The sequence below is a fragment of the Camelus dromedarius genome, chromosome 8, assembly GCF_036321535.1.
Source record: "Camelus dromedarius isolate mCamDro1 chromosome 8, mCamDro1.pat, whole genome shotgun sequence".
Lineage (NCBI taxonomy): Eukaryota > Metazoa > Chordata > Mammalia > Artiodactyla > Camelidae > Camelus > Camelus dromedarius.
In genome coordinates, this window is record NC_087443.1 from 41,843,574 (window position 1) to 41,870,464 (window position 26,891).

General features: G+C 39.7%; 1 protein-coding gene across 12 annotated transcripts in view; it reads left to right on the forward strand.

Annotated features, from left to right (window-relative positions):
- The window catches only part of FAM13C (family with sequence similarity 13 member C), a 542,774-nt gene that overhangs the window by 25,393 nt on the left and 490,490 nt on the right, over window positions 1-26,891 (forward strand). For all 12 annotated transcript variants that reach the window (XM_064488166.1, XM_010985766.3, XM_031461297.2 and 9 more), the window contains one exon: window positions 25,339-25,457. In XM_064488166.1, the coding sequence (XP_064344236.1) occupies window positions 25,339-25,457 (119 nt within the window). The remainder of the gene's footprint in view (window positions 1-25,338; window positions 25,458-26,891) is intronic.

Sequence of the window (26,891 nt, forward strand, 5' to 3'; positions counted from 1 at the left end):
ACAGTTCTGAGAAATTCAAGGTCCTTGAAAGTGAGGCCATCTGAGTCAGTGTTCGGATTTACTTGTTTCTCATGGTGTATCAGATTCTGATCCTCCTCTTTGAAATAACAGCCAGCCTGTTCTCAGTGATGAAGTTGATTCAGAAAGATATTTTTAGGAAGGAACCTGGAATGTCTGTAATGTAACTTTATTACTTTTTTTCAAGTGAACAAATATATTTAGCTTAATACTGACATGAAGGAAACTTAAAATTAAGTGATGTGCCTTGTTTGCCTGGGCATTGAATCTTAAAAGTTAAAAAAAAAGTCATCACTCAAGGCAGTGTGTGTTCAAATAACTGGTTTGAGACAAGCTTATGAGCAATGGGATACTTAAAACGTTGTCTTTGTAGTGCTCAAGGCCACATTATTTAACTGATACTCTGCTTCTGATGGATACAGAAGAATTCCCTTAAAAACATGAACAAGACAGTGTTGATGGTATTGGTTCACCTGAGTGTAGCAGTGGAGGATGGCATGGACTGATCTCTACTCACATGTTGCCTATAATGTTTAGCAGAGATGCAGGTGGCTCCCATATAGGATGGCTCTTAAATTTGTTGTTTTTCTTCTTCCTCTGCATCCTTTGTGATAAATAAATTCTTATTTGAAGAATCTCTGATTTTGTTCTACATAGTTCCCAAGGTGGTTTCTCATATCATATATATAGCCCTACACATTCAGCCAATAATCAAGACCCACCAACATATAGAAAGAGGAGTAACATGTCCATGGGACACCATTGTCCCTTTTGGCACCTGCTGTCCCTCCATGGGGTTCCAAGACTTACTCCCTCTACTATGGAGAATTTTCCTCTAATAATAACCAGAGGTAAATAATTGAATGGCAGTGTAGTGAGGTGGAAAGTATGATCTGTAGTTCCTGGTGGATATGGATTCAGATTCCTTCTCAGCCACTTACTTTCTGTGTGACTTTAAGCTTTGACTTACTAGCTCATTGTGTTAGTTTTCCATCTATAAAGCAGAGATAATAATTTGCATTTACTTTTAGAGTTTGTTGAGAATTGAAAGTGATAATGATATAACCTAACTGTTCAGCAAATTTCATGGGGCTAAAAAGAGTATATAGAATGTTTTATAGACTCATCTGGCTGAATAACACTAAAACTTCAATAACTGCATGTCTCCTGAGTTAGGCTCAGCTGGGCTCTGCTGCATCAACAAGTAATCCAAAACCTTAGTAGTTAAAACCAACAAAAGTGTGTTTCTTGTACCTGCTATCTATCTGTCATTGGTCACCAGGAAGAATTTGTTCATGGCGGTCAATTAAGGACTCAAACTAACAAAATAGTGACAGTTTTGGATGTGTGGTTTTGAGTCAGAGAGAAAATAGAGCTCTGGAGGATTCTGAAACAATAATTAAAAGATTTAAGCCTGAAGCTGCACAATATTTCCATTCTCTACTAATGGACCAGAGCTGGTCATGTGTTTCCCCTATAACCACACCTGTATAACACAGGGGCAAGGAACTCTAATCCTACAATGCGTGCCCAGGGGGAGAATGAAATACTGGCCAGCAGCACTAATGACTTCCACATCTCTCAAGCTAGTATATAACCTAAAGCAAGAAGTTAACTGGTCTTTTGCCTCTTCCGGTCCTTCAAAATACTGATGTATCAATGTTCTTAATGTCAAGGACTAGAAGAAGAAAAAGAACATTAATTAGTCTAACTCACCAAAGGAGCTACATGGCATTATACTGTTGGTCTGAACAGAAATTGGAGTTTTATATAAACATCCCTTCTGTTAAACACCTGCTTCATTATGATCAGGAAAAAAGAAGTAGGTTTAGTTATTGACTTTGTCTCCATAGCCAAATGAAACTTCAGAGTTTGTCAGTTTTATTTTATTTGGAAATAATTGTGGTCTTCTTCTTGACAGAAGATTGTAGTGACTTTGGCTTATGTCAGCTAAACTTGTGGGGCTGTGATTAAGAGGCATTTTAAAATTTGACCCCAAAATAATCCTTCCTATAGAAAGTAGATTTGACAATTGGGATATTGTCAGCTGTGGGAGCTGTGATTGCATACACACGGATATGCAAATTCACATCCTCATGTACTTGGTGATATTTATCCAAGAGCAGGGTGTTCTTTAGGCAAAGAAAACAGCTTAGCGAGGAGTTAGACAGCCTGTTTTGGAGCTTGGAAGTGAAGCTGTTTGGAAAGTCTGGAGAGCAGAAACATAATGAACTGACATTTTGGGTAACTAAGAATTGCCAATCTAAACTTTATCAAACATGGTTAAATATCACTTTGAGACTGAGACGTAACATATCAACCTCAAGCCTGCAGTTTTAGGCTCCATATTTTGCAAGAGATGTAGTTGCCAGATAAAATATGGAATTCCTGGTTAAATTTGAATTTCAGAGAAACAATGAATAATTTTCTAGGATAAGTATGTCCCACGTAGATATTGCTTTCAACAGGAATTTGTTTTGTGCAAGCAAATATCTATATGGAACATACTTACACTACAAAATTGTTCATTGTTTACCTGAAATTCAAATTTAACTGGACATTGAGTTTTTATTAACTAAATATGGTGACTGTATCAAGAATGAATGGCCTGCACATTTAACCTCACTCCTCTTCCAAAGTACGAGTAACTAGTTGCACCCATTTAGCCAGAGAATATCAGGAACTAACTTTTTTTTAAGTTTGATCCCTTTAGGATAGTTAAAATAGGTACAGGAAGGGAAGTTAGCAGCCTGTCCAGATCTCGAGGCTTATTGCAGTATTTATTTCACATCGTTATTGTCCAAACAGTTTGAAACATTCTGGAAAAAGCAGCCCACTTTCTTGGGATGAGAAAGCCTTAAAAACTGGGTAAAAGTGGGAAAGGCTTGAAAATCTGCCCTCAAAGTCTGCAGACGATCCCACTGGATGCCCCTTGCCATGAGCAGTGACTGTCATCAAGTTAATAGAAATGCTGACTTTAATTAGCCTGTTTCTGTGTTAAAATGATCAAAAACAACATAATTGATGTCAGACACTGAATGATAGCGGTGTTTTGAGCACGAATTGTACTGAGGATAAACAGCCAGACAGGATGCTGCTTTGAAAATTGCTGCTCTAGGCTGAGGCTAGTGCCACGTGCAAGAATGGCTTTCCTGTCTTAAGCATTCTTTCATTATGTAGTTGATTGACTTCTGGCATAGTATCTGGTGGTCTATGAGTCATGATGGTGCTTTGATTTCCCACTCAGCAAAGCCCTGCTTGGTTTTGCTCTGAATCTTTTTTTTCTTTTTTTAAACAGCTGAGCTTTCTGCAACTTTAACTACTGCTTAATAAGTTGTAGCCACAATTAGGGGATTTCTTACAGGAACAAAGATGTTCAGCTCTGCTTCTTTTGTTCCTTAACACACTGAACTACAATATTATGATTGCTTGGCTTGGTGATGTTGCCATGTGCCAGATAAATTTTCTATAGAAAAGGTCATCCCAATGTTAGATTTTCAGAGTTTTCAGCTATAACTAGCATGAAATAACCAACAGGATACTGTCAAAGTTTAAAGCTCTCTTAATTAGTCTGCCAGTGTGGTGGGGGCAAACAGTTGGCTTTTAGTGTGTTTTAACCCAGAAAACACCGACTGTACTGAAGGTATGACCTACCAGCTTTAAAGCCACCAGGAAAAGATCGCTGAATGTTGTGCTGATGGATCCACAGAACAGCATTGTTCCCTCCCACCTCTTCCCTGTGTCCCTCCCTGTTGCCTACTGTCTTCTCAGTCGTATTAAAACTGACATTTGATTTAGAAACCAAGAGAGCCTGGTCCAGATATGGTGAACTCTGAAAGACAAGTGAACTGAATAAAAGACTGAATTAGTTCAGCTCTAAATAAAAAACAGACATATACTAATGATTTAAGCCTCCTTTTACAATTTTATTTTATTTTATTTTTTCCTTGTTACTTATAAAGATTTGACAAGTGTGATCTTTTCTACCAGATGTGAAACATCAAGATGGAAATAGAGAAAAAAACCAAAATGTCACACCCTGTTAAAACTCTATCTCACTTTCACCTTATGCTAAAAAACAGGATGGGAACTCGGTGACTGGTTCTTAATGTGACAGAGTTGGAGAACCAGGGTCTGGATGTTCGAGCTATCCCTGGGCTGTCTACAGGGAAGGAACCTGCTGAGCTCTGCTGTGGCTGATGCAGTCTTGAGTCTCCAGGGTTTAGAGGCAAGTGAGGGGCCCCAGGAGATAAAAGGTGGGCTTGAGGTAGGCATCAGATGAGAGGGCAGCAGGGAACTCACACTGGAAAAGAAACAGGGATCTAATCTCTGGCAGTGATATAATTTGAATTCACAAAACAGTGAAAGTCTTTGTAGATAATGATTTTAGGAGATATTACTGCAGAAAATGCAGTAGCTGCAACTGTATTTGAACATTGTTTTCCTGTAATTGAAAATTTCATTATTTGATTAAAATTTCTGAAATGACACTTCTAAAATTTATTACAGTGTGATTGCAATGCTGTAACTGTGAGTACATTTTGTCATTGACTAGGGTACTTTTGAAGTTTGTTTGTTTTGGCTTCCTCTTACTTGTGAGCTAATTGCTTAAAGTGATTTATCTCAGAGCCTTTTAATATTGTATTCTTTCGAAGGAGGTTTTTCAACTGCAAACAAGACTAAAGAGCATGTCTTTAATACGCGTACAGATTATCTTCGTCTCCTTCTATCAAAATGGATGATTTTAATGTCACCATTTTTAGCTTTAGTGATTTGAGGACCTACATTCTATTTCAAAGATAGCCTGCTCTATGCAGACTGACCTGGCCTCTTCTTTTACTTCCCAGACTGTCCGTTTCAATAATAATCCCTTCCTGGGCAAAACCATCTATCAATTTTGCTTGATTTGCCAAAGCAGACTCAGTAACCCAGTGTTTCATCGGTGATGCTGGACTGAGTGTGCCAGAGGGGGCATCTGTTTCCCCTCTTGTAGCTTGAGGAATGTAATGAATTGGGTAGTGTCTCCCCAAAATTCATGTCCACTTGGAACCCTAGAATGTGACCTTATGTGGAAATATGGTCATTGCAGATGTATTTAATGTAACAGTACAGATGAGATCATCTGGCTGTAGGGTGGGCTCTGAAGCCAATGACTGGTGTCTTTATAAGAAGAGGGGAGGACTTCGAGGGACCCAGGGAAGAGGCCTCGGAAAGATGGAGGCAGAGATTGGAGTTACGCTGCCACACACCAAAGAATTCCAGGAGCCTCCTAGACCTAGAAAAGGCTCGGAAGGATTCTTCTCTTGAGCCTCTGGAGAAAACTTGCTCTGCTTACTCCTTGATTTTGGACTTCTGGCCTCCACAGCTGTGAGAGAATAAATCTCTGCTGTTTTAAGCCACCAAGTTATGATAACTTTTACAGCAGCCATAGGAAAGAAACACCAGGGGCTTCCTGAAGTTAGACTGTGCATAGGCTGGCTCCCCCGTGCTCCTGGGGAACTGGCCAGGGCTGGATAGGATTCCAGTCCAGGAGGATGTGAGCCACTAAGCAGACGGGCAGGGCAGAGATGTGCGTATAGGACTGGGATCCGGTCACTGCAGCGGGGCACAGAGTGGGATTTGGGGACAGGAACAAGGCAGACACTCAGTGAAACTTCAGGGTGGCCGTTGCAGCAAGACGCACCTGTTGCTGCGTTACCCACGCTGACTTTGCTTTCCTTTGACCAAGGACAGATTCAGTCCCACGTCTTGTTGGAGTCAAACCTAACACGGGCCAAGGGTCAGATGGGCTCTTCTAGGGGTGGAGTCAGAGGGGCAGGCTCATTCATCACTGAGACAGTGGGATAACCAGAAGTTTCTGGATGTATACTCGGGTGTTCACTGTTGGCATGGTTCTTTAGCACCGTGTCCGTTCCATGTGTTTTTAGAAGTGGATAGTACATGAATCGAAGGCTTTCATCTTCAAGCCCAGATATCACTTCTGGGTGTCCTTTACTTGCCAATATTACCGCAGTAGGAAGCCCTGGCTCAGACCTTGTAGGTCACATCTGGACAGCTGGAATCATTATGAAAATATTATTTCTGTGGTAATGATCATGCACAGCCTTGTCTTTTTAACTTATTGAGGAAAAATTGGCAAATATAATTGTATACATTTGAAGTGTACAACCTGATAATTTATATATATACTGCCTTGTAGAATGATTACCAAGATCAAGAGAATTAATAGATCCATCATCTCACATAGTTAAAACTGGTTTTGTGTGTGTTACCATGCCCTGGGTGAGAGCGCTGCCTCTTGTCATTCTGTTTATACTTGGACTCCAGTGAGGTCCCTCAAGTTACCCAGATGTGAAATGATGGGTAATAATACTCTGCTGTAAGGTTGTTCAAGGATTACATGACATAAGCCTTGTAAAGTACTTCCTCTAATGCTTAGTACATAGTAAAAGCTCAATAAATATTAGCATGTTTGCTGTTAGTAGGATTATTATATCCTCATATATTGTCACGATAGTGGGAATGAAAAGTTCGTCTCCTTTTAGAAAGAGACTGATTGTTCTGTGACTATGGTTACCAGTAGCCATCAGAACCTTTTTTCACTTGTTTAAGCTGATCAATAACAGCAATCATTCCTGCTTCTGTAATCTAGCCCATCAGTGACAGCAGCCCTCAACCCTGTTAACACACCCAGTTATAAAGCCAGATGGTCAGCAACAGCTTAATTCCAGCCAGTGCACTGCTGCAAATCAGCCAGTCAACCCCATCCTCACTCCAGCTTGGCTTCTGTACCTAAAGGTCCACTAATGCCTCAACAGTCCAGCCTCTGGAAGTCTCCCAGCCCCTCAGCTCCATGAATCTCCAAACCCTGTATACGATCAGGTCTCTGCTTTGCTCAGTGAGGTCTGTGAAAGTGCAACTCTCCCCTGCTTTATCAAGCTTTAATTTAGCTTTTGTTCAGTTATTGAGTGGGGATCTCTTCCTTCCATAGTGGAGATCTGTATAAAGTGCTAAGGGACTGCAAAGATGAGGTCACATGGAAGAGTTCACATGAGGAGTGATTTTTGATCCAAGTTGTGCAGTAGGTATTAAGTAGAGAAAAACTGCAGGAGGAGGGAGTTCTAGTTTGAGGGAAAGCACCATGAGTGAAGACATGATTGATGATGGTGGCAGTTCAAGAGCTGCTACCTATTTGTCATCCCTGGACTGTGGGGCGTGCAGAGGGTGGGGTGATAGAAACTAAGACTGGAATGGTCTTTAGGGGCTGGATTGTATGGGGCTTGGAGTCTGTCCTAAGGAGTTTTCCTGTGCTGGTGCCTCTCAAACATTTTTCTAACGTTGTAAGTCCTAACCACAGAGGAGACTGAACTTTTACCATAAGAGGGTGTTTCTTTGAAATCCCCTGTAGGGGATATTTGTTATTCTATTTTGGCTGCCCAGCATCTGAACTCTGTTCTTGTGCTTGGAGAATTTCCCACAGGAGGGAAAAAAGCAGAATCTTTTTTTCCACTATAGAAGCCAAAATGCCAGTATTTGCTTTTCCAGCCTCCATTTCAGCTAGGACACGGGCAGAACCTGGGGTGGGAGCAGATGCAGCGGGAGAGGAGACCTGGGCTGTGTGCCGTGGTCATGGTGGTGGTGCCCGTGGCTAGTGGGTGGGTTGGGTGAGCGTTGCACACCACAGGACTGACTCCTCTTCATAATCCAAAGATTCCCATATTCTCAGCATTTTAGTCCTGTTGAAATCAGGGTGCTCCTGACAACCAATGTTGTAACAGAGTTTGATATGCAGCATTATCTACTTTTTTCCTTAAAAACTAAAATAATAACATGGTGGTCTTAGGGTCAGTGGCATTGGAGATGCAGCATGCTCAGTGATGGCAGAAGTGTCCATGCTGGACCAGTTCTGAGCAGTTTTGGCCTTGTAGCTCCATGTCTGCTTCTCCAGACCTTTGGGTTACTTTGTAAGCTTCCCAGTAAATTCATTCTTGGCTTAAATTAGAGTTTGTTTCCATTGTTTGAAGTGAAGAATCCTGACTGGTACATGCATGTCATCTTAAAAGTCTTAAGGATCCTGCAGTTTATTAACATATTTGTTTTAATGGAAACAGGGCTTCCCCCCCTCCAAATCTTCACTTAAATTTGATGTCCCAAGAAACTATACCATGTTAATAACTCATCATTCAACAAATATTTATTGAGAACCTCTGTGTGATATTATGGAAAATTAGCTCATAATGGAGCTTTTATTCCAACATATATCTTGTGGGTTTGCATCCCCCTGGCACAGCACCTAAAGCCTGCCATTCCTAACCCTGGGGACTTGACCTGGGTTAAGAAGCACAGTGCAGGCAATGGAGAGCTAGCAGATACTTTAACCTAAGGAAGCGAGGTGACCTGATTTGTAGAATTGCTTCTTATGGGCTTCCTTCAGTTATTCTTATCACCATTCACTGGGTGGAATCTTGTCTCCAAGGCTTCCTGTGTCTTGAAGCTCTATGTAAACCCATTTGGAGCAAGAAGCTATGACTTTTGGGTTTAAGATGCCAGATATCTGTTGAGCTCCAAATGCTTTTGAGTTCAAATGTTCTGGGTGTTAAGCTCTTTCTTCATTCCGGGTAACTGCTGGGTTTCTAAATGACAAGCTTCTTCGGCGTAAGTGATGCTACAATAAGAATTTGGGTCTAATAGAACCTTCTTAGACTTTTCCCAGTTCTACATAAAAACATTTTTCATGAGTTACTGTTACTTGGAGTATTCAGTTTAGTCCACTGTGTCATCCAATCTTACTGTGTGGAAAGAAACATTCTTTTAAAATAGAGACCACCCCCCTTTGAAGCAAAAACTTTACATATTCTACTTGTAGCTGAGAGTCTGTTAAAAGACTTGGAGATAAATAGTCCTAATCACTGTTCATTGGGAAATTAGACAGAGACACTGCTTGTGTGGCCTTTGATAAGACAAGTCTTGATTTCTAGAGTTGATCCTGGTTTGTACTAATATTGCGAAGAAGCTAGTATTTTTCACCTTTGTGGGATCCCCTACGGTCTTGTATCCGGGGTATTACCAAGGGAAGCTAGCATCAAAGATTTGGTGTCTTTTGACTACTGTTAAAATGGACAAGAAGCCATAATGCAGGTAAATGTTAGGTCTTCACAAGATACCACTATTTTTGATACATCTATTCTCTTTAGATATCTTAGGATAGTATTCTGGTCAGGATTTATATTCTTACTGCTGTTGATTTTAAATTTGAGTGAATGTAGTACATATTATTTCATTTTACTTCAGTTTATTTTAATTCCAGTTATAAAATGCTTTTGAAAATAAATTTCTGTGAAATTAAAAGCCATTCAAGCATTTTTGGTTTCAGAGATAACATTACTTCTCTTTCTCCTTCCACTGCCTTGTACAACATCCTTCAAAAAAAAAAAAAAAAAAAGCCAAAAACAAAACCTTGTGTTTTAAAGATGGGAGAGATCTGATGCTTCCACAAATCTTTAAAAGGAGAATGTTGGAAATGTTAGCTATCTTGATTGTGGTGATGGTTTCATTGGTGTATAGGTGTATACATCTATCAAAATTCATCAAATTGTACATCTGAAATATGTGTAGTTTACTGTACAGGAGTCATGCCATAATAAAGGTGTTAAATTTTTTTTTTAAAAAAGAAGAATGTTGGAATGACACGATTCTCCTTTATGTTAACTGTTCCACATTTTGTAAGAACAGTTAGATTTCCCAAAAGTCCACAATGACTGGTTCAATAGGATGAGAGACACATGTCCCTTGTTAATACAGGGACATGCTTAGAGCCCAGTGTTGAGAGTTGTGAAACAGCCTTGTCTAATGCTGTGTTTGTTCAGCACTTGGATGAAGCTCAGTGTTCTAGAGGAAGACCTAACGTTTTCATTCGTTCAGAATTTGTAAGAAAAAGTCTGGGTTGAATTTTACATGACCATCAGCTATGAAAAACTGTTAGACATAATAATGGAGACAGGATTATACTAATGATGATATTATAACATTATTATAAACATAATAATGTGTAAAACTCTGATTCTTTCCAAGTACTTAGATGCCTTCATTTAAGAAACATACTTGATAAATTATGCTAATGGATGGGAAAGCAGTTTGAGAGGTTTACATATTGCAAATGCAAGCTGCTGTTAGTTTTTGGCAGTTTCTTATTTATTCAGTAAAACAGCTGTTGCAGGCCGTTCCCTAGGCCAAACTCTCTTAGCCTCACTCCAGTTACAGAAATGAGCATGCAAGCAATGAGCTCCTGGTGTTTCAGTAAAAAATATTTAGTTTTTATGTTGTGGAAATTGTGTGTGTGTGTGTGTGTGTGTGTGTGTGTGTGTATTTCCCAAATCCATAAATGATGGATTCTCAGCATCAGGCACTGGTACTCAATGGACAGGTTATGCCTGACTGAATGAATCAACAAATACTTTACACAGTGCTGAAACACTTAGAATAAAAGAAATGCAAGTCACAGAAGTCCTCTGTTGGGGTGCTTGCTTACATTTTAACTTGGGGGACATCAGCTAAGCGCACAGATTCTGCAGAGACTGCAGAAACAAGGCTATACAGGATTAAACACATGGAGGATGAGGGGAGCATCCAGAAGGAGAGAGGGCTGTTGATGTGGCCTAAAGTCATCAGAGGACATGGGATTTGAGGGGGACTCATGGGATATGGTATAGACTGCATATTTGTGTACCCTCAACATTCATTCCTATGTTGAAACCTTAGTCTTGAATGTGATGGTATTTGGAGATGGTGCCTTTGGGATATGGATTAGTGCTCTTGTAGGAAGAGACAAGCGAGGATTTGCTTCCTCTCTGCCACGGAAGAACACAGCAAGAAGGCATCCATCTGAAAATCAGGAAGAGGGCCTTCTCTATGACCCGAATTGGCTGGCCCCTTGACCTTGGACTTCGCAGCCTCCAGAACTGTGAGAAATAAATCTCTGTTGTTTAAGCCACCCCGTCTGTGGTATTTGTGTTACATCAGTCTGAACTAAAACAGGATATAAATAAGATGGGAACAAGGCAGGCATCCCAGGAATGAGGGAAGTGCATTGAGAAAGCAAACGGTTTGAGTCGAAAGGTGGTCAGGGCACTGAGGGGCCTTCTCAGAAGATATCAGGTATCTTGTGGTGCTCTTAGGCTTATTAATTTGATTGTCCATTAATACTATGGAAGGTGGGAAATGGGGAGGAATCTGCATTGACTTAGCAAAAACCTAGAACATCTTCTTTTCTTCTTCCTTTTCCTTTTTAAAAAAATTTTTTATTGAAGTCTAGTTGATTTACAATGTTAGTTTCAGGTGTATAGCACAGTGATTCAGTTATACATATGCATATATGTATTTTCAGATTCTTTTCCATTGTATGTTACAAGAAATTGAATATAGTTCCCTGTGCTATACAGTAGGGTGTTGTTGTTGTTGTTGTTGTTGTTGTTGTTGTTGTTGTTGTTGTTGTTGTTTTCCTGAGCGATGATCTGTTTCGTTTGTGACTGTAGTCCCACAGCTAGAACCGTCCCTGGCACTATAGAAAGTATTCAGAATATCCTTGAATGAGTAGCCATCAAGGAACTATAGAGTTCATTAATAACTAGAATTGAAAGGGCCCCTTTTGCCACTTGCTCACTGAATATGGAGCTTTCTCTTTAAGGATCCCAGTTTCTCCTTGTGCTTGACATTAGTGGAGAAGCTTGAGGATCTAGGGTAATTTTTGGGATGGTATGTTTGGATTTTTCTCATGACTGCTTTGGGAATAGAAGAATCATTTGATTCTTGCTAAACTAAATAAAATAAACAAGGGAGCTTGTGAAATGAAACACTGAGGGATATTTGAAAGCAAAGAATAACAGACATAGTTTAATCATTTCAGAAAATAACATGGTAGAGTTTCCATATCAACAGGCTGTTTACTTTCTCAGTGAAAGGGGAATAAAAGGTGGTTTTTCCTGGGGAGGTGACATGCTGTAGTAGGAGAGATGTATTTAAAATAGTGTAAGCCTCAGCTCAAAGGGAGATGATTTAAAATATACTTAAATATTTCATTTATATTAAAATCACAGAAATTAGCACTTCTGATTCTTAATATTATAGTAATCTTTTAAAGTGAAAGTTAGTCACTAGCTTCTGTCATAGGCTTAAGAGGCCACGGGGCTGAGGAGGGAGTACAGACTTGATGAAGGTGCCATTAAGCCTTTCTTTCATGCGTCTGCCCTGTGGGTATGACCGAGCTCTAGTCGGAAGGCTTAACTCAGTGTCGCCATATTTATAGGTGCTGATTCATTACTCCCATCTGGTCATGATTTTTGATTACTTGCTGATGAAAATTCTATGTCTTTATTAAAATACATAGACTGTAAGAAACAGTGGCATTTATTTTAAAGAACATTATTTATAACATTTTCAGATAGAAGTTGTATGCTTGAGTGCACATTACTAATACGTATTGTTTCTTTTATTTCCTTACCCTGATTTTCCATGTGGAGTAAAAATCCTTCAGCATTACAGTGAGATAACAGATAGGTAGCGTCAGGCAGTAAGTTTCCTTCTGTCCACATTTTCTTCCCATCTCTCTTTCTTGGTCTCCTTTGCAGTTTTCTTCCCATCTGCCTGTCTCTTAAATGTTTTTAAAATGAAATATTTTTATTTTAAATTATAAAAACAGTACATATTCATTAAATAACTCAAATAACAGAGTAGTTTATAAATTAACATGTCCCGCATTAAAAAAATTAAGTACATAATAACACACACACATGTATTTGAGCTTCCCCTCCACCTTTCCCCAGGGGCTCTCACTGTGTATACTATTTTGCAGCTTAATTTTTAATTTAATGATATATCATCAGTCCCCTAAATATTTGTGTTTCTCAGGGTTCTCTTCTAGGTTTTCTCTTCTTTCTCTGCACATGCTGAATGGAGTTGTGCCACTTGTAGTTTTAGTCGCCTTCGTGCTTATTTCCAAATATATATCCCCAGCCCTGATCTGTCTCTGGGACTGCAGTCCCTCTATTTTCATGCCTCCTTGGATGCTGTGTGGGCCCTACCCCCAACTCTTGCTCAACTCTGTGTCTCTCCCAGTCTCCATCTCGGGAAGCAGCAGTATTACTCATTCCATTTTCCAGGCTAGAGATTTGGCATCATCTTTAGTCTTTCCTCTTTCTCATTCAACCACAGTATGTCAATCACCAGGCCTATTGTTTCCACCTGTTTAATCTCTTTTAAATCAGTCAGTCTTTCTTCATTCTGACTACCACCTCTGTAATGCCAGTGACAATCATCTCTTGCTTGGGGTGCTCTAATTATCTAACTGTCCTCCTTCCTTTCACTCTCCCTGCTCACCTTCTAATCCACTTGCCTCACAGGCCCCAGATGATCTTTCTCCAGTGCAGATCTAAACATGTCTTACTTACGATATTCAGGGACTTGCTACTGCCTTCAGAATAAAGCCCAAACTCGTGGGGTTCATATGATCTAGCTCTGCCTATGCCTTGCCCACCTCATTGGTCACCATTCTCACCTGTGCTTGACTCTAACCCCAAACATTGCCAACCATCTGAGTTCCTCGAACACGCCATACTCTTACTTACACATTTGCCTTGGTACATTCTGTCTCCCCATCTCTGCTCCATCCTTTAGACCACTTCAGTGATCAGCCTCTCCCATGAACTGGGTTTGGTGTCGTTCCTACATGTCCCCAGAGTATCGCCCACACACCTTTATCCTACTATAGCATTGATATTTTGTACTGTACTAGCCTGTGTGTGGTTTGTGTCACTCCCACCCCCTCTATTGTCACCACTAGACCACGAGCTCCCTGAGGGCAAGAACTAGGAGGAGCACTGAATGTAGCACCTGATAGGAGCCACATCTTTGAACGATAAATGAATGTTTAGATGACCCTTGAATAACACAGGTTGGAATGCTGGGGGGCAAATATATGCAGATTTTTTTCAAAAAATATAGTAAGTATATTTTCACTTTTCAGATCTTTGTATGTGGGAAAAAGTTTGTGTTGATTAGAGAGAACAATGTGTGGAATCAAAAGAACTAGGGTTTGAGTCCTGATTCTATCCAGACGGTTTCAGCTTCCTGCCCTTTGGTGAGTCATTGATCAATTCCTTGGTTTTTGAGGCAGAGACACTAGTACACAAATTTTCAACAGGGAGGGTGGGGACAGGGGTGGGGAAATCATGCATCCCTAACTGCTAAGTTGTTCAAGGCTTAACTGGAGTCAGAAACCCAGGAAGCCCATAATGCTGAGAGGTGGCCTTTCCTGAATCCCAGCAGTTATAATGGTCAAATCAGAAGCTTCACTCACCTTGAGGGATCAGGCTGGTTCAAAGGTCATTGTCAGCACTTTTCAGGGCCTGGGTGGGGCACTTTGAGATGCCAGTGCCACTAGGGAGTAGAGCAAAGTGATCATGACCAGAATCTGCCTTCTGCTTTCCTTCACGCTTCGTCCAGTTTGAGGCCTTCTGCAGACTCGAGTATGTGTTGCATTTGGAGTGAGTGGGAGAGTTGGAGGCTTGAACACGGCGTAACTGCTCAGTGGGGCAGGAGCTGACATGTGAGGATTCCTGGAGTGAGGTACTCGGATTTTGGGTAGTCACAACATCCATGGCGGCTAATCTTGGCGTCTCATGCTGCTGTTTAATCCTGCTACTCCCTGCCGGCCTCCAACTCCCAGTCTGTGTAAGCTCATTAAAGGAAGACCTTCGTTTCTTTATTTTATTTACCTTCATTTCTTTAATCTCTCTCTCGATCTGGAGTCCCCGTGTCCTTTATCTACATGCTGCAGAGAAGAAATAAATATACCTGAGAACCCAAATTCCTTGTGATTCTCTTTTATACCCTGTTGTATGCTCTGTTGATTTTACACTTGAATAGCCCCACCCCAGCCCAGCTTTCACTTTTTGTTTAATATGCCTGCGTTCATATTGATACTTATTTGCATGGGCTACTTCTCAGGTCTCTGGTGATGTTAATTTGTATACGGAACCCAGCTCACCTCACATATCTAAACGGGAGTCAGCCTGCACTTATGGGAAACACCTGTCTGTCAGGGAAATCGAGAGGGTTGTCTGGTTGTCCAAACCGACGACAACCCTCCAACTCAGCTTTAGCTAGTTTATCTTACTCCAGAAAAGAGGACCCACCTGCTGTAAAAGGAATTCCCGCCCTCCCAGCCAATCATACCCCGTTTCCGCGCGGCCGTTGCCAACACGCTTGCCCAGAACCTTCCCGGAAGCGTGTTCCACGGCTTGTGAGGCCCTGGGCTTTCTCTACCCACGGATTGCGCTCTCTTGAGAAAAAGACACCACCCTCGTTACTAAGTTGTTTTAGTTTTGTCTTCGGACAGTGGTTAAGGAGATGACACGCAAAGACAGCTGCCGAATGGTCCGGGCCGGCTCCGAGATGCGGGTGAAGGTAGGAGCAGAGGCTTTTGTTTGGCTGCGCCTGGGGCCGCTTTCCGGGCTCTACAGTGCGCTTCCCTCGGATACGGCTTGGCTTGTTTTGCCTTCTGAGCTGAGTTTGTTCATCCTGAGTTTTCCAGGTGGGATGTGAGAGACTCTGGGTTTTCATGGTGAGACTTAAGGTCTCAGGAACTGTGCACAGGCAGCCAGAAACAGTAAATTTAGTTGAATTAGGGAGGATTATTTCAAGGGAAAATAATAGGTACCCCTTAATCTAAAGAAAGCAAGATAGCAGCCGTTAGGGGACTTGGTAAAGCCTCCAGGTTAAGTCTGCAGCATAAACCACTAGCGGACTTGGGGAAATAAGAGAAGAAATTCAGACTTTTTTGATGGAGGGCGTATCAAAATGTAAGTAGGTGCAAGTTAGCTAGCTATTAACAACCACCATTATGAAGAAATATTTTCTTTTTCAATTGAGGTAAATTTGATATATAACGTATTAGTTTCAGATGTATAACATAATTGAATATTGATATACACTAGAAAAAATCTGGTTACCGTCCTTCACCACGCAGTTGCCTTCCTTCACCGTTTTTGATTTTTGCCCATCTCCAATCCCTTTCTCCTTGGATAACCACTTTGTATCTATGAGTTTCATTTGGTTTTTAGATTCCACACGTAAGTAAAATCATACAATATGAGTCTCTGACTCCTCTCACTTAGCATAATACCCTCAAGGTTCATTCATGTTGTTGCAGATGGCAAGATTTCATTCTTTTTTATGGCTGAATAGTATGCCATTGTATACATACACACACACACGTATATGTACACGAACTGCATCATCTTTATCCGTTCATATGTCAGTGGACACTTAGGTATCTTCCATATCTTGGCTATTGTAAATAATGCTGCTGTGAACATTGGAGTCATACATCTTTTCAAATTAGTGTTTTTCTTTTTCTCAGGTGAATACCCAGGAGTTGAATTGCTGGATTGTTAGATAGTTCTATTTTTATTATTTTTAAGATACTGCCATGCTGTTTTCATAGTGTTGCCACCAATTTACATTCTCACCAACAGTGCATGAGGGTTCCTTTTCTCTACATCCCTGGCAACACTTATTATTTATTGTCTTTTTTTATAATAGCCATTCTGGTTTTGAGTTCTCATTGTGGTTTTGATTTATATTTCCCTGAGATTAATGATGATGAGCATCTTTTCATGTGCTTTTTGGCAGTCTTTATGTCATCTTTGAAAAAAATGTCTTTTCATATCCTCTGCCCATTTTTTAATTGGATTGTTTGGTTTTGGGGTTTTTTTGTTGTTGGATTGTATGAGTTCTTTATATTTTGAATATTTACCCCTTCCTTATCAGATTTGTGATTTGCAAATGTATTCTCCCATTTAGTAGGTTGCTTTTTAATTTGTTGGTGGTTTCCTTCACTGTGCAGAAACTTTTTAGTTTGATGTAGTCTCATTTGATTATTTTTGCTTTTGTTGCCATTGTCTTTGGAGTGAGAGCCAAAAAATAATGCTAAGGATGATGTCAAGGAACTTACCATATGTTTTCTTCTAGGAGTTTGATAGTTTCTGGTCTTATAAGTTCAAGTCTTTAATCAATTTTGAGTTAATTTTTGTGTATGGTATAAGATAATGGTCCTGTTTGATTCTTTTACATATGGCTGGCTAGTTTTCCCAACACCATTTATTGAAGAGACTGTTTTTTCCCAATTGACATTCTTGCCTCCTTTGTGATAAATTAATTCACTACATACGCATAAGTTTATTTCTGGGCTCTATTCTGTTCCATTGATCTATGTGTCTGTTTTTATGCCAACATCATACTGTTGTGATTAGTAAAGATTTGTAGTATAGTTTGAAATCAGGGAGCATGATACCTCCAGCTTTGTTCTTTTTAAGATTACTTTGGCTATTTGGTGTCTTTTGTGGTTCCATACAAATTTTACAATGATTTGTTCTAGTTCTGTGAAAAATGCCATTGAAATTTTGACAGGGATTGCACTGAACTTGTAGATTACTTTGGGTAATGTGGACATGTTAACACTACTCGTTCTTCCAATTCGTGAGCATAGAATATCCTTTCATTTATCTGTGTCTTTTTCAAAATTTATTTTATCAATGCCTTATCAGTGTGCAGGTCTTAGACCTCCTTGATTACATTTATTCCTAGATATTTTACTCTTTTTGATGCATTTGTAAATGGGATTGTTATCTTAATTTCTCTTTCTGATAGTTCATTATTAATGTATAGAAATGCAACAGATTTTTGTATGTTGATTTTGCATCTGGCACCTTTATTGAATTTATTCTGTTTTTTTGTGGAGCCTTTAGTGTTTTCTATATGTTGTGTCATCTGCGGATAGTGACAGTTTTCCTTCTTCCTTCCCAATTTAGATGCCTTTTATTTCTTTTTCTTGCCTAATTGTTCTGGCCAGGACCTCCAATACTAATACTTTAGTCAGCCTGCACCTACTGGAAACACCTATCGAGGAAAGCTAACATACATCAATTAACAATCCTCCAACTAATCTTTAGTTAGTTTACCTTACACCAGAAGATAGGCCCAGCTAGCCTTATAAGGAAATACCTGGCCTCCTAGCCAGTCATGCCCTGTTTCTGTGTTGCCTCCTCTAATGCTCTGTAATACTCACTCTTGCCCATAATCCCTCAAGAAGAGCACTCTACTGCTTGATAGGTGCTGTACTCCCCCAACCCATGGATCATTTTCCCTTGAATAAAAGACATCAAACTAGTTACTAAATTGTTTTAGTTTTTGTCATTTGACAGTAGTAAACTCAGGATGTTGAAACATAGTGGAAAGAACTCTGAACTTGGATTTAGGAGATTGAGATTAGGATCTGAGTTCTCTAGGTCTAATGATAAAGTTTATGCAATTTTGAATTAAATATTAAATATAAAGTATTATGTCTCAATGCAAACAGTTTGAAATAATGTAGTCCCCCAAATTTATCAATATTTGCATAATTTGAAAGCTGTTCAGGTCTATTGAATTAGAAGTTGTGTTTATTTTATTGAAATACTTCCACTTTACCTGGTGAACAGAAATACCCAATGTCTTCTGTATGGGAATGGTCTTAAGATATATAAATATCAGATTTTTCAGGGAATTCAGGAAGGCATCTCTTGCATGAAAGACAGTCTTCCTAGCCTAGGTAAGTCATCTGTCTTGTCTTCTCTTGAATATTCTCACGGGGGAAACTGGAAGAGGCATATCAACCTCCTAGTTTTAAATGAGGAAATGTAGGTTAAAAGTACCTAGTTTAGTGGTTGGTACAGACCAGGAACTCAGTGAATGTTACTTGATTTGGAAAATGGACAAGATAGACAACTTAAATTGAATGTTTTCTACTAGAAATTCTTGAAACTATAATGGTGATATCTCTCTATTACAGATAAGGAAATAGGATCAGAGATCCAACTTTTTGCATATGTGTGGATTTTGAACCAATGCCTGCCTTCCTTCATATGTTTTTTTGTGTGTTGAAATAGTGACTAAGGTAGACAAATTATTTTTGAAAATGGACTGATAGGACTAAAGAAATAGTTATCTAAGTTCCTTATTTCTTAATAGACAAGAACATTAAGTAATAATCAGACATACATTTTTAAAAAGAAATTAAAATCATCTCTTTCAGGGCTTCCTTTCCCCCAATCATGAAATGAATGTGATAATTGAATAGCTCTTTTAATCAGAGGTAAAGGTTTTTAAAACTCCCGATTATTCAGCAGGAGTTTAAGTTACTTTCACAGACATGTTCAGGTTTAAAGTAAGAGGAAGTCTAGGGTGATAGAGGGTAGATTTATAGCACTTTCCCTGTTTGTTCTAAGAGCTGAATATGTATGCTTTTCTGAGCTAGGAAGATATCAGATGCATTAATCATGTACTAATTAGAGCTCTTGGGAAGAACATGCTCTCATAAATGCAAGACGTTGTTAGCAATGGAGTGATTAGTTATAAAAACACTTAATTTAAAATTTAAGCCAACAGTTGGAGAAAATAGCATTTTAAATCAATTTTGGAGTAAAATGGACACAGATAAAACCTCAAGTTTGAGAATATTGAAAAAAGTTAATGTTTTGACTGACCACACCTTGGAAGGATGATTTAGAGGATGCATATGTCTTTGAGGCCCAAGGGTAATATTCTGATTTGGCAAACTAGAGCAGATGGGCAAAAACTGGAATGAGGGTGAAGAATTCTTTCTTCTGCTTTATGGATCTCTACAAATTGGGAAGCTTGGAAGGGCCTGAAGCAGTGGCCATGCCACTGAGTTAAAACTAGATTCTCTCAAGTTCTCTGTGAAGCAGCTGGACTCACTAAGATCCCAATAAGTACAAAATATTGTATTTCACCATTTCTGCTTATGGGCAGCTAATTTTTTCTTATCTCAGCTGGGGTTTTGATCCTTTCAACCTAATAACTTCTCTACCATCCTAGCCTTTGCTCATGGATCAGAAAATAACCAAAATATGTTTCTTGTAAAATATCTCAGAGCTTAGTCGATTTGATTGCTCCTGCATATAGCAGAGAACCAACAAATCACTTTGTAGAGGCTGGACTTGGGAAATGCTGGAGGTGAGGTCGAAGGGTAGAAGAGGACAGTTGGGAACAGGAAAAGATGTAGGATGACTGCTCTTACAGATGCCCATCCAGACTGTGCCTGGCCAAGTGGCAGAAGATAAGCCTGGAGGAGGGAGTCTTGGCTTCTACTTCCCTTGTTCGCCTTGGTCCACTTGGACCTGCTCATTTGACAAACACATTAACATAGAAGAAGGCAAGGTAGTGTCTGCCCTCTCACACTTCAGTCTTTGTCAGAAAGTCAGTTTTTAAAGTTCTTTGGGGGTGGGGATGTCTTACTTTAATATACCTCTCTTAATTATCAATATTCTTGGTGATTGTTTTTTTAAATTTTATTAAAAATTTTTTATTGAAGTATATTCAGTTTACAATGTGTTAGTGTACAGCATGGTGATTTATTTATAACATAGATATATTCCTTTTCATGTTTTTTTCATTATAGACTATTACAAGATACTGAATAGTGTATATAGTATCTGTAAATTCCAAATTCCCAATTTATCCCTCCGTCCTCCCCTTCCCTAGTAATCATAGTTTTGTTTTCTATGTGAGTCTTTCTGTTTTATAAATAAGTTCATTTGTACCTTTTATTTTTTAGATTCCACATATAAGTGATATCATATATGGTATTTTTCTTTCTCTTTCTGGCTTACTTCACCTAGTATGACAATGCCAAGTCCATCCATGTTGCTGCAAATGTCATTATTTTATTCTTTTTATGGCTGAGTAGTATTCCATTGTGTATGTATGTGTGTATTATATATCACAACTTCTTTATTCAATCATCTGTTGATGGACATGTAGGTTGCTTCCGTGTCTTGGCTATTGTAAATAGTGGTGATTGTTTTTTTCAAATTGAAGTATAGTTGACTTTCAGTGTTACATTAGTTTCAGGTGCACAACACAGTGTTTCAACATATGTATGTATTACTAATTGATCACCATGATATGTCTAGTAACCATCTGTCACCAAGCAAAGTTACTGCAGTATTATTGACTGTATTCCCTATGTTGTGCATAACATAACTGTGACTTGTTTTATTACTGGAAGTTTATATCTCTTAAATCTCCTTCACCTATATTGCACAATCCCCCACCTACCTTCCCTCTGGTGACCATCGGTTTGTTCTGTGTATCTGTGTGTCTATTTGTTTTGCTTGTTTGTTTTTTAGATTCCACATGTAAGTGAAATCATATTGTGTCTGTCGTTCTCTGTCTGACTTGTTTCGCTTAGCATAGTGTCCTCTAGAATGAGCCCTCTAGGTTCATCCTAGTCTTGCAAATGGCAAGATTTCATTCTTATGACTAGGTAATATTCCAGTGTGTGTGTGTGTGTATGTACCATCTTCTTTATCCCTTCTGTGGACACTTAGGTTGCATCCATATCTTGGCTGTTGTAAATAATGCTTCAACATAGGGGTGCATGTATCTTTTTGAATTAGTGTTTTCATTTTCTTTGGATAAATACCCAGAAATGGAATCACTGAATCCTATTGTTGTTGAAACATGGCCTCTGTACCCCACTTACCTTATTGAGACTCAAGGACAGAGTTTTGGATAAAGTAGACAAGGCAGCCTTATTTCTTTGCCAGGCAAAGGTTACTGTGGGGTAATGACTCTTAAGACTGTGAGCCTGCTGAGGAGAGAAGGCAGGGGGTTTTATAGTAAAAGTTCAAGGGGGTGGAGCTAGTTTCCATAAAGATGACTTACAGGGTAACAAATTGTTGCAAAATTGTTCTTATTTTTGTAGATGCAGTGATCTTCCTTCTACTGGGTATGAAGTTCACCTCTGGCTTTGGAACTGTCTTAATATTCTTGTACCTAGAACAAAGGATGCATAAGAAGGGGCTCCATGGAAAAGAGCTCTAGAGAAAAATTTGTATAGTTCAGAGTCAGGTTGATAAATGCTTTTAGCCTTTAAGCAGCCTGAGGCCTGGGACCTGCAGCTTCAACAACAGGATACAAAGAAACCAGAAGGGGTCCAGAAGAGGGTACTGGAGTCAAGAGGAGGGCATTGGTGTCAAGAACAAGGCACTGAGGGCAAAAGCAGGTCACTGAGCATGATCCCTGCAGGCAGCACCAGCACCACAAGGGGGTTGGGCGGACCACGCAAGCCTCCCTCCTTTCCAGCCTAACTCTGGTCAGCGGGGGCAGGAGAAAAACCTTTGAAACCATTATACAGCTAAGCCATTACAAACACCATTACAGATATCAGGTGGTCACTGATGACAGTAGGGTCCTGCTCAGTTAAAATTTGGTAGTTCTATTTTTAATTTTTAAAGAAAACTCCATACTGTTTTACATAGTGACTGTACCAATTTATATTCCACCAATAGTACATGAGGGTTCCCTTTTCTCCACATTCTTACCAACATTTATTTATTTGTTGGCTATTATCAAGAAGACATTCTGGTAGGTATGAGGTGATATCTCATTGTGGTTTTGATTTGCATTTCCCTGATGATTAGTGGTGTTGAGTATCTTTGCATGTGTCTGTTGCCTATCAGTGTGTCTTCCTTAAAAAAAAAAGTCTATTCAAGTTTTCTGCCCATTTCTTAATCAGATTTTTTTTTTTTGTTACTGAGTTGTGTGAGTTCTTTGTATGTTTTGGATTTTAGTCCCTTATCGGATACAGGATTTACAAATATCTTTTACCACTCAATAGGCTGCTTTTTCGTTTTGTTGTTTGTTTCTTTGCTGTGCAAAAGCTTTTCAGTTTGATGTAGTGTCATTTATTTATTTTTGCTTTTGTTCATAAAATCCATGGGAGTCTAGCAGTGTGTGGCTTCTAACCCTTTTCAACCTCCGTTGGTTCAAAGGATTAGATAAAACACTGTCTTTGGGGGAAAAAAACCCTGCTCTTCCCTAAAAGGATTAAGTTTTAGTAAAATGGAAATTTATGGTTCAAATTTTTTAGAGATTAGGAGGGCTGTTTCTTTAGGTCTATGAGTATGGAGGCTTCTCAATATGATGTTTAAAATAATACTATTAGTATAGAAACCTGAAACAAGCATCCTACCACAAAAATAAGGTTGCTTTTGCTGAACTCATTTGGGTTAAGTGTCCAAGGATTTCCTTAATACTAATTTCAGAATATTGAGCTTTGAGGGAATCTTTATAAAAGGAATATCATCATCAACAACTTCCATCCGCTGTGTGCCTCCAGTTGGTAAGCAGTAAAAGAGCATCTTTGTTACTGAGTCCAGACTCGTTCTGCTCACCACATGACAGGCCAGTAAATCGGGAGACTAGGTGTGGGGGCAAGGAATAATGACTTTATTCGGAAAACCAGCAGTCAGAGAAGTTGGGGACTAATGTCCTAGAGAACCATCTTCCCCAAGTCAGAATTTTGAGCTCCTTTCATGCTAAAAAGGGGAGAGGGTATGGTTGGTTGTTGCAAATTTCCTGTCAGAATCCTTTGTTCTTGTAGTTGTCCCTGTGGTCAGGTCGTGATGTCCCTGTAAACCTCCAAGAAGTCAAATGTTATTTTCTGTTCTGCAACTTTTTATCTTCATATGAATGGGGAAGTGTTGTACCCTTAAAGGTCAGAGCTTTGACAATGGGCCTTAGGTGTATTTCAGGCTACAAGCAACATTCTTTTACAAAAGGTACAGAACCAGCATGACTAAGCACAGGAAATAGAGCACAGGGTTGCAACCAAAGGAACAGATCTAATATGAAGTCAAATTTGTTCTTCCCTACTACGTTTTGTTCAACAACTTTGTGAGTTTGGAGTATTAGCTCCATTTTATAGACAAGAAAACTGAGGTCCAGCTAACTGATATAATTTACCTGAGGTCACATACCTAGAATACTTGCAGGCAGAGCTATCTCACTTGAAAACCATTGTTTGGATAATCTTGGCCAGTATTTGGGTAGCTGTAGAATTTTTCACAAGTAGCTACTATGTCTAGGGAACTATTGTATATTAATGGAAGCCTTTCATATAATGTGTTCTCCTGCCTCAAGCTGGAGGCTTAGAAAAATGGAATAAAAGAAAGGATCCTGGTAGGTCTAATTCATTCCTTTTCCTTAGCTCTGCTCCCCACTGTCCACTCTGTCCCTTTTATAGGAAGGCATCTAGACTATGATTTTGTGATGACTACTTGGCAAATAGCCCCACCAAATTATTCTTATTTTGGAAAAGTGACTTCTGAGACACCTGATGTATTGGCACTTGTACTGACTTCAACCCACATCTCTACTAGAGGAACTTGGTCTATATTGTCACCACAATAAACTGCACAGTCAGACCCAGATTCACTGCATCACATGAATGTTTTTGACTGCATGACAGTAGCCATCTGGATTTTCTAAATTTCTCACTGATTTTGGCCTTAGTGTTTCATTTATCAGGTAGAGAGGGGCTATATTATCCTAAGGAAAATTTGTCAGAGGTTTGGCCTAGCTTAAAGACCATAGTGATTCAATTGCTGAACTTACGTATGCCTTTCATTTTGGGTGTGTGTCCTTGTATTGAATACAGGTTCATCTTAGCTTGGGCATGTTTGTGATACTCTCTAGAATTAGCTTCTAGGGAGTTTCTAAATTGAGTAGATTTCATCATGGGATGATGGAACTAATAAGGTAATTTCTTTGGATGTAGAGTAGCCAGTGACACGTGTAGGGGTGTGTTGGGGGGGGTGTGAAGGGAGGAAGGGACAGAGGGACGTATGGAGACCGAGCATGCTGGGGATTTGGAATTTATAAAAATAATTTGTTCCTTAGTTTTCAGACTAACTCGCATTTCTTTCTTATTACAGGAATGATGTATGATTGTTGTAAAAAAAATGTTTATATAGATGGATGCTCAAAGGAAAAAAAAATGACATCTTAGTGTTAGTCACTGTTAAGATTTGGTTCACTTTATCCCAATCTCTGTGTGTCTGTGTCTGTGTGTGTGTATACATTCATACATTTGTTTTTGCAAAAATGAGCCTATGCTATAAATATTCTGGAGATAGTATTTTTAGATATGTCTATTCATCAAATACTCTTCTCTAATATTGTTAATGTCTATAAAGTTTAGATTTTTATTATTATTTTTATTTATTCTGTAACTTTGCAGCAACTGACTGATAGAAAGAGGCTTTTTAACTTTTGGGTCCCTCATTGGCCTGCTTCCCCTCTCCCATCGGCAGCGTGTGTTTGGTGTTGCTGCTGCCCTGACCTGAGACCCACCCCACGCCGGAGACACTGAGGAACTGATGGCTGCTGACAGTTCATCTGCTTTTGCTGTTTTTCTTGCAGGAGACAGAGCATGTGGTACCCAGCCAGTCAGAGTGTCAGGGGAGAACAGGAATGCCAGCTCAGCAGAGTCCACAGGACCATACCTTTAGGTGCCAAGAAACCGTGCGAGTTCAACCAAGGTGGGTCCTTTGTTGACAGAAGTTGCATTGGGCCTGGGAGTCCTTGCCCAGAAATGCTAATGCCTGTGCTGGCTACCCCACTCAAGAGGCAAGGCACTTCTGTTGGCATTCCTTGAGGTGAGAGAAGCTGCTTAAAGAGGCCCAGACGGAGAATCATTGACTCTGAGCTTAAGAGAAATGTAAATAACTGCTTTCTCTGCCTTCAGTTGGAAGATAATGAGCCTTAAGGCTCAGAGGGGAGTGGAGACCAGTCTGCCCTTAGAGAAATGCTGATTTTATTGTGTCTGCTTTCATTCTCTGCTAGAGGTGATTAGGTTTTCTTCTGTGATAATGATTAGTGATGACAGTGCAGACATCAAGCCAATTGCTTTTCACATCTTCTGTCATCTGGCCCTCGCCACTTTTCCAGAAACTGGGTACTCCTAGCCTCATTTTATGGCAGGGGAGCCTGAGACTGAGACATTCAGGTGTTTGTCTAATGTTGCACAGTAAGAAGTTTGAGCCAGAATTTGAACCTCCAGATGTCTGATTACAGCATAGCAGGTGCTGCTGCTTCTGTGCTGATTGATCCAAGTGGTGCCCTTAAGCCCTGAAGTGGCCCTGAGGCTGGCTTCTCTGCTCTGCTAGACTTGCTGGAGATAGCCCGGGGTCCAGGGCAGGAATGTGGGTGGAAGGCTGTCTGTAGCCAGGTTGGCCTGGCGTTCGGATGGGAGCCTGGCATTGCAGCTGTCTATGGAAAGTCTCTTCTGGAAATAAACAGAAGAAAGAATTCAACCGCTAGTTGTGTCAGCTGTCTTTGTAGGATCTTGTGTACAGTGTAATCATAGCTCTTGCTCAGGGAAAGGGAGGGCTATACTTCTGAGCATGACCTTTAGAAATTTTTTCCAAGGCAGCAGAGTCGATATGAATCAACAACTACAGACAAGATTGGCTGTGTTATGAAATTGTGCTTTTAAATACTCAGCTTACTAAATGTGTAGAGCCCCAGAGGGTTGATGAGGACTGATTATCTGGTTGGATTCCTGGGTGCCTTTTCTCACCCTCCTCACCCTTTTCTCACCCTCCATCTCTCTTTTTTTTAATTAAAAAATTTTTCTTTTAATTTTTTAAAATTAAAATATAGTCAGTTTGTAATGTTGTATCAGTTTCTGGTGAACAGCATAATGTTTCAGTCATACATGTGCATGTATTCATTTTCATGTTCTTTTTCATTATAGGTTACTACAAGATACTGAATATAGTTCCCCATCCTATATGGTGTAAACTTGTTTATCCAGTTTTATGAGGATTCTCCCTTTATTTCTGATGTAAGAGATAATCTCCCAAAGTTCAGTAGGTATTTTGTGCAAGTTGTTTCACATGTAAGTGTAGTTTTTGTTGTGTTCGTGGGAGAGGGTGGGCACCGCATCCATCTACTCCGCCATCTTGGCCTCA